General features: G+C 48.9%; 1 protein-coding gene across 1 annotated transcript in view; it reads right to left on the reverse strand.

The window, feature by feature from the left end:
- Positions 1-1,684: 1,684 nt before the first annotated feature.
- The window catches only part of LOC104079253 (nectin-1-like), a gene marked incomplete at both ends in the record, with an annotated part of 8,586 nt that continues 1,592 nt past the window's right edge, over positions 1,685-8,678 (reverse strand). The window contains 5 exon segments of the mRNA XM_009581226.1: positions 1,685-1,836; positions 6,022-6,139; positions 6,571-6,666; positions 6,669-6,860; positions 7,567-7,926. Of these exon segments, the coding sequence (XP_009579521.1) occupies positions 1,685-1,836; positions 6,022-6,139; positions 6,571-6,666; positions 6,669-6,860; positions 7,567-7,926 (918 nt within the window).

An 8,678-nucleotide genomic window follows, 5' to 3' on the forward strand; every position in this document is an offset into this window, starting at 1 on the left:
TGAGGTGGTGAGGGTACCACACGCAGTGTTTTTGCTAATTTCAGGAGGTCAGCTGCCCAGGCCTCATCTTTACGCTTGCTCATCACTTACCACTGTAGAAAGCAGGTGGAGGGGGCTGGAGCTCGGCCCCTCTGAGAAGCCCTCTTCATCACTCTCAGGTTAGACAGCTCTTCAAGGACTGGGGGAGCTCAGAGAGGTGGCCCGCTACCGGAACAGCAGGCGCTCTGATTTGCCTCAGGCTGGACAGCAGGAAGAACTAACAACCCCAGGAACCTGTCCTGTACTTCCCATGCCTTGGGAGCCCCTGGCGCGCCTCATTGCCCATCCAGCTTGGAGGCACCTGTGCTGTCTGCGGCATTTGCAGGATGCAGGCAGCCGGCTGCTCTCCAGCTCACCTGGCTCCAGTCACAGCCCCGCTGCTCTCCCCAGAGAGAGCAGGTCCAGAGCTACAACAACCCACAGTCCCTGCTGTGAGCCCAGCTGGAAAAGTGGCTGTGTGCCATGGTTTGTGCTGCCTGCCCACCTGGCAATGGTCCCAAGCTGGGGTGTAGGGGGAGCACCCGAAGGTGCTGGCCAGCTGGGGGGCCAGCGGAGAGCCTCAGCAAGTCATCCTAGCTGCCAGGCATGTCTCTCAGGCAGGCGGCCCTGCTTCATCAGATGGTCACTCCCTCCTCTGTCCCCTGAGAGCCGGGAGCTCATTGCAGTGTGGCAGTGCTCCAACTCACTACTGCAAGAGGTACTTCCACCTCTCTCATGACACCCACAACTGCTGGTCACTGCCTGTCATTAACCCTCTGATAAAATCGCTCCTTTTACCCCAAAGGAATGGGGTAAACTTCCCTTCCCTGCTCTCAAAGCACCAACAGCCACTTTTCCCCTTTGGTGACGCCTTGCAATATCACTTTGTCTCTCTGAAATCAGGCTATTGCCATATGTTATTTCTTCCCTTTAACCTATTTCTTGACATCACTTTCTCTCCCTGACACTACCTAAGCATATCCACGGGTCTTTTCCTCACTCCTGTGGCTACAGTGATTGACAAGTAGTCAAATTCCTTCTGTCCCATATGACATCACATAGCATCACTTTCCATTGTCTGCATCCTGTGATGTTATTCCTTTCTGGAGCCCAGACAAAGCTTCGTAATCTGTGGCAGTCAGGTGAGCAAATGCATAGACCAACATGGCATTGGAAGGAGCACAAATGAAAAATCATGAGAATTGCCTAACATCAGAAACATCAAACATCATCCTGGACAAATGACTCATCCATCTCATGCTTTACTGCCTCAGTGGCAGTCTATATCCTCATCCTACTCCTTCTTCTACCTTCCAACAAATATCTCCCTGACATGTCTTCACTTTTAATATGTCCAATGATCTCTCTGAATCCGAAACAGAAGACAAGGGGGAAACAAATTGCATGTATCTTGGTGTAAGAAAGGAAAAGACAACAAGAGGAAAGGAAAAAAATCCAAGCCAAACCAGTGCAAAACCAGTGCAAAGCACAGAACTTCACTGTTCCCTTGGCATCATGAAACTCCCCACCCCTAGAAGGAGACACTGGTGATTAAGACAGACATTAAGGAGATGTAACTGACTGGTAGTTGTCAGCCGCTCACACTCTCCTTTCCCCACCTCCTCCTCCTCTTCTATCTTTCAAAGCACGCCAAGTGTTTTCCTACCTGTGACATTGACTTCCACCAAGCCCGACCGTGTACCGATGGTGTTGGAGGCCTCACAGATGTAGGTGCCAGCCACACTGTAGGAGACAGGCCCTTTAAAGTAGATGGTGTTGTTCTGGATTTCCACGCTCCCTGGCAGAGTCCCATTTGGCCTAGGGGAAACAAAGATCATGGTTGACCCCAGAGATGATACTCGGTAGGGGCAAGCAGTATTGCAGAGGTGACACTGACATGCTGGTTCTGTGCTTGCCCTTAGGCAGGTCCAGAACTCAGTGGTGCTGGCTGGAAAATACCCATTAATGTAGTCAGCCTTGAAACCAAACCCTCAGACAGCAGCATTACAGAAAAGAGTCAGTAGAGTGTCTCCAGGGTAAATCCACTGCATGATGAGAATCAGGTTCTTTACATGGATTGGTTTTTTTTCCCTTCTCTGTGATTACATTATTTGGGTCACATACAGTCCCTTGGATTTGGCTAAGGGGATGTGGAGCACTTTCAGTCTATGTTCTCCCCTATCCAGAAAACAGACCTCAGAGCCTTAAAGTGGTTCTTTTTCCAGCACAATCCCCGAGTGGGCACAAGCTTAGGGTAAGATGGCCAGGTCACTCTTTTGTTTTGGGTGGCTCACCTCTACCAGGCTCATCTTCAGAGTCTTCCTCCATCCCTGACTTTACATTTGATGGAAAACACAGGAATGGGACACCAACCTGACCCTGCTTTATTCCAGTTTCCTGCCCATATAACTCTCCTGGGCAGCTGATCAGCCAGTGTTAACTGCAACTCAAGCTCGAGTAAAGCGGTGCTGGTTTAGAGCCCTGCCATCTATGACCTGCCCATGTCAGAATAGTCAGATAAGTGTGAAACTGGAATAATGCAAAACTAACTCTAGAGATACACAGAATAAATGAACAAAGGCAGATAAAAAATTGAAAAAACCCTGTGTGTTAGGAAAAGACACACATGGCCTGGTTATTCTTAATTACTGAAGCAAAGTAAAGTAATTACTTCTCTTAGGCAATTAAAAATTACTCAAGTAATTCTTTCCCCTCCTCCCAACAAAAAGGTGCACATATTGTCAGCGACTTGTGAGAAACAAAAGGGAATAATGGGGGTATAATTAGGTTTGTAAAGAAGTGTCTAAATGCACATGCAAATATTTTGCATGTCTACATATAAACATAGGCACATATGTATAGCAAACACATTAGTCTTTCCCAGCTACATCAAGCCAATGATACCAAAGCTGATGGAAGAATAGAATAGCCTAACGTTGGTCCTCTGTCTATGGGTGAATTAGGGCCCTGAATCTACAAAGACAAGGGCACAGCTAAAAACTGCGCTGTGGGATGCTAAAGAAGGCTATTGCTTCCTCTAACAGCTCCCTTGACTGTTGCTCATCACCATCCAAATGAGATGAGAGGGAAGCATGGCTGGTTTTTACATTCCAGGCAGGAGCAAAACAGCAGCAGCAGTAATTGCTTCCTGACCCCCAGGAAGGGGAAGAGGCACATATGAGCACCTGGATAAACCAAAGATGCTGGTGGCTATTTCTCTGGTTGCCCAGCCAAAGAAATGAGGAATCAGTTTGATATTACCAAAGTGGCACTGTGGGAAGGAAGGAGATGGCCGTGGATCTTATTCCCGCTCCTTACGTCCCTACACACACACGCTGCATGCCTAGGTGGTTGGCTGCAGTACAATTATTTATCTGGCTTTCATCCCATCTGCTTGGTCTGCCTCTTCTTTGCAGGGCCCAGCTCACAGGCAGCCTGGGGCCAAGAATGGGAGAGCAGGAGTCTGAAAGAGCCAGGAGGCAACTCTGTGCCCCAGCTTTTTCTTCCTCCTCCCTTTCCGCCTCTATTTCCCCCAGTCTCACTTGCTCTCTCTCACTCTCTACTTTCCTCTTCTTCCGCCTCCATTCTCCGTACCTTCAGCTGCGCTCCATCTTTCCTTTCCATCCTCTCTCAGGTCAATAATCCTATACTCAGTCCTAACTGACCCACCAAGAGTGCAAAAAGGGAGAGGCTGGGGAATCAGACTGAAGCGCTATTGGACTTAGAAACCTGTACTCTTTAATTCCATGCTTTCTTTCTCTCCATTTTTCTCCCCACAGTTCCTTCTCAAAGCACAGTATTGATGCTCCCAGCCTCTTAGCTGTAAGTCAAGAAACCCTTGCAGGCTAAAGACAGACAAATAGACATACACACAGCTCACAGAGAATCCATAGGAAAACAACTTTCTCCAATGATAAAAAAAAAAATCATCAATCACACAAGCACATTGGGACCAACTCAATGCCTGGCTCAAAGATGTGCTGTTCCCAAGAATCGTTTCTGCCAGAGCTGAATTTATTACCAGCAGAGTGTGTAAACCAGGTGTGCAAATGACACGTCATCCTCACTCAGTCATGCAGCGCCATGCTCAGCCCTGACACCTGCATCCCCTGTTGTGTTTGAGCCTAGTTGGTAACTAACGCTCTTTCCTGCCCTGGGCTACAGAAACATCACCTGGCTGGACATTTGGCACCTGGTTGCCCCGTGCTTCAGCTCTCAGCCTGCCTTCAGCATCACTATCACAGCAGGAGCAGACCGCCCCAACACAGATCAGGCTCCGCTTGTGCTGCTGGCTGTGTCTGTACACAGCGACAGAGCTCCTGCCACAGACAGCCTGATGCCTAGGAGCCCAGCAAGCGCTCAGACTCCAGCCCCGCATGTGAGCAATAGCAGAACAAAAGGATGAAATGACTTGCCCAAAAGCAGAGCGAAAACCTGCCTCCTGTCTCCAGCTCCATCTCACAAGGCTCGCTTCAGCTCAATTCGCCAGCCCTGCCACACAGGGAGAGCCTAAACTGGGATCTCTTCTGCCTTGGGTGCCACAAGGGGCATCTTTGCCTCTAACACTTTCCTGGCAATGTTGTGAGGAACCCAGAGAGCCCCCTTCAGAGTTTAAGTCAAACTGGCAGAACCAACAGAGGGAGAGAGCTGGGGACGAGAACTAGAAAAAAGGCAGGAAAAACAATCCTCTTCAGACTTTCACTGTGAACAGTTTGATCTGGGAAGCGAAATGAGAGAGAATATGCCTAGGTCCTCGCAAAGCCATTTTGAGAGCCTCTTTCCTGATGACAAATGCCAGCTGAAAAGAAGAAAGGATCCATTTGATCTTTCTTTTTTAAAGCTACATGAGTTCTTATAGAAAAGAAAGAGAGGGAGAGAGAACCACATCACGTTGCATCAATTCCCATCTGACTCCCCAGACACCCCTCGCTCACTTTTCAGTCCCTTTAGTGTGTTCAGCCAGAAGCTCAAACCCTGGAGGACAAGGAATTGCTTCTGTTTAATGTCAGTCGCATGGGGATGAGTGCTCTGAAGGGGAGCTCCTGCTTACAGCTGGGGCTGATTCCAGGGAAAGGTTTTTTCACATGCAGACAAATTTTGTTGTATTTGTGCCCCTTTAAGGACGGGAAATTCTGGGTTCTTTTCCAGCTCTGCTACTGAAGCACTTACTGGTGCTGGGCAAATTATACACCTTGTCATATCTCAGCTGCTTCACATCACCAGGGCAGAATATTATTCCGGTGAAGTGAGAATAGGAAGTTATCCTGGGTATTGAGGCTGCACTGCACTGGTAGCAAGCTCCATTCCAGCCCAGTGGAGAGGGGGTGTGTATGATCCTTACCCACTGCCCTTCCCTCCTGAGTCTGAACTGGAAGGTGCTGGGGGAAGACCCAGCTGAAAGACAGGGGATACCTCTGTCCTTCGCAAGCTGAGGTGGCTGTGTGTGGCTCAACTAAAATGCTAGTCCCAGCTCTGTCAGCTGGGGCCGTAGGTCACGTGAAACTTCTGATAAAGCCCATCCACCCAAAATAAATCCCTTGCCCTAGTCGCTTCAAACACCGCACTGCCTGCCTCAAAAGCACAGGCTGCCCTCTAGACAGGGCTGGCAGGGCAGCAAGCCTTGTTTTGGATCTGACAAGCTCAGCTTCAGCGGATGACCAGCACAGGAGGAGATGAGCCAGAAAGGCCAAGGCTGAAGACTGCAGCTTCCCTGGTTTGCAAATAAAGAAGTTAGTTCCAGACCTCGTGCAATGAGGGCCTCCTGGCAGAGCTGTGCCAGGGAACCAGAATCAGCTCCGAGCATTCTGCAGGAGCACAGCTCCAGCAACGACAAGTGTCCAACTTTCCCCTCACATGCACAGGTTTTACCTTGGAGTGACACCACTGACATTATGGGACTGGGCCCTAATTGACCAGAGGGTGACTGAGGTTTCTACAGAGACACCTTGGCCTTGGTTGAAGATCATATGTGCTGCTGAGAGCAGAAGCACTGTAGGCACTTACAGCTTCCATTCATAGGTGTGAGCTGGAGGGTTGGCATCAGATTTGCATATCAGCTTCACATCCTTCCGGTTGAGAAACCAGTTGCCATCAAAGCCCTCAATAGTGACTTCTGGCTCATCTGCAGGGGGACGAAAAAGATAGAAAAGCAGGATGGAAAAGGTGAGGAAAGAGTTATGGAAAAGGAAGGGGGGGGAAATTAAATAGGAAGAGATGAGGCGGCAGCGGTGGGAGAAGGAGCGAGATTGCAAGGTGGGAAAGATGATGGGACCAGGAATGTGAGAAAGGGTGAAGGAAGGAGAGAAGGGGAGGAGCAAAGGGACATGGCAGAGGCAGAGAGAGAAAGAAGGTGTGAAAAAGAGAAAGGACATGATTATTCCAAGGGATCACTTCAGTCTTCACCCTCCAGAAAAAGAGAGCAGCCTCCTACCTCAGCCCCTCCACCACACCAACATCTTCCCTTCAAAAAAATCCTCTTTTGCCAGACTTTATCACCCACCCCAGGGACTGACCACAGAGCATTGCTCTCCAGCCCTGCCTATGCTCACTTACACTGCACGTTGAGGGTCATACTGTCGGTGAAGCGGTCCAGCTGGTAATTGACCACGCACATGAGCTGCTGCCGGTGGGCCTCCCGGCTCGGCACCTGATCACTGTGATGGTGCCATTGCTATTCCGTATCTCCTGAAACTCCGCTTCTCCTTTGAGCTTGGTGTCCCAGGTGACAGTGCTGGGGGGCTTCCCATTAGAGGAGGTGCAGGTAGCTACCAAGATCTTTTCTGTCCTGCCAGACTTGGCAATAAGTGGCCGCTTGGTGCCCTCCATCCGATTTGTGGGCTTGGCTGCAAGGAATTGCAAAAAGGAGGAGGAGGAGAAGAAAAGGGTACAAAGCGATGGTTAGAAAAGCAATGCTACCCTCTCTGCTACAACCCAAGAGACAGTCTAGCACCACTGACCCTGTGACAGACCTTGTGTGAATCCAGAGCTGCTGCAAATTGCCAGCAACCTACTCTGGGGAAAGAATGGTGGAGGTGCCCTAGACACACAGATACACAATGGAAAGCCAATCCTTTCCTGCCATAGGTTTTTAGCCCTATGTTAGAATGAGAAACCAAAATTGGAGAGCAAATGAATCATGTAGACCTTGGGTGGGGTCTATTCACTCACAACCCTAAGCTCATGGACAAGCTCTACTTGTGCTTAGGATCTCTCTGTTGTCTCTTCTCTCTGTTCATTTGACAGCCACCAGCTCATTAAAACTCACCACTCCCTTAGGGAACAGGTCACTGTTATTGCACCTGCATTAAGAGATAGGGGAACTGAGGCCTGGAAAGAGGAAGAGGCGTTCCTGTGATAGCTCAGAGATTCACCTACCCTGGCTTCCCTGCACTTCACCTCTTTACAGTCAACTTGAAAGATCATCATAGGTAAAATTTACACCCAAGATTCACCTTTGCCCTGAGCCCCAAGGACGTGAGTCTCAGGTTCCTCCAGATTTGTTTAACTGGAGGCAATGGTTCACACTACGGAGCTTGTCCAGTATCTTACCCAGCACAGTGAGGTTCAGTTGACTTTCCCGGTTGCCGGTTGGGAAGGTAGCAAACTCACAGATGTAAACTCCCTCATCCTCCAGCTCTAGCCGAGAGAGCTGAATAGTGCCATCTTTGAAGGAAGGATTCCGGAAAGTCACCCGCTCTTTGTAGGGAGAGAGGATGGAGACCCCCATGGCAGGGTTGTAGATGGCCACATTCTGCTTGGAGCCGTTGGTGGCTTTCTGCCACGTGACCTGCGTGATCTTCACATTGGGGAGCGGGTTGGTGAAGCTGCAGTGCAGGACCACGTCTGTCCCAATAAACCCTGAGACTGTGTCATTGACTAAGACAGTCTGAGCTTGCAGCCCTGCAAAAAAATGGAAAGACATGAATATATGTGTACTTCTCAGACAAAGAAAGAGACAAAAAGAGAAAAATGAACTCCTCTATTTATTCCATTTGCTTCTTCTTGGCATGGCTGATACAAGAACAGTCTATGGCTACAGGCACTCAGTACCTTCTGCAACTACCTGCATCCACCTGCAGCTCCTGCAGCTTCATTCCTGTTCATAAACACATTCCTTCTCGCTTCACTACGACCAGCCCTAATACTCTGCAGCCAGCCTAGGGCTCATGATCACCAAAAGGCACAAGGTTGGATCAACAATACTTTCCTTCCTTTTGTTTTCAACTTTGGATGACACTAAATCAGTTATTGTAAATATACAGAGCATGCGTATCTGGAGACATATGAAATCACTGATATTTATCAGAATAGCATAACCTAACATATGCTAACACACACTCAGACATCCATTTAATCCTATTGGAAATGCATCAGTAGTTAAATGAGCTGCAAAGACTCAGCCCTGATTTCAGAGTAGCAATAGTTCCCATATCAGAATAGATTTATGGCAGTGCCTATACACCTTGCACGATCTACCTGCATGATCTAGATCGTTTCTGTAGCCTTTCTTTAACCCCAGAAGTGGCTCCATTTAGGAACCTTCCATCTTGATTCCGTGGAGTACAGATGAAAGGTGCTTGGGAAAAGTGGTGGCTGGTCTTCCTGATTGCTATTCTGTCTCAGTTGATTCCTCCCCTGACAGCTGGAGAAAAACGTCTCCC

The sequence above is a fragment of the Fulmarus glacialis genome, unplaced genomic scaffold (assembly GCF_000690835.1).
Source record: "Fulmarus glacialis isolate BGI_N327 unplaced genomic scaffold, ASM69083v1 scaffold29407, whole genome shotgun sequence".
In the NCBI taxonomy this organism is placed as follows: Eukaryota; Metazoa; Chordata; class Aves; order Procellariiformes; family Procellariidae; genus Fulmarus; species Fulmarus glacialis.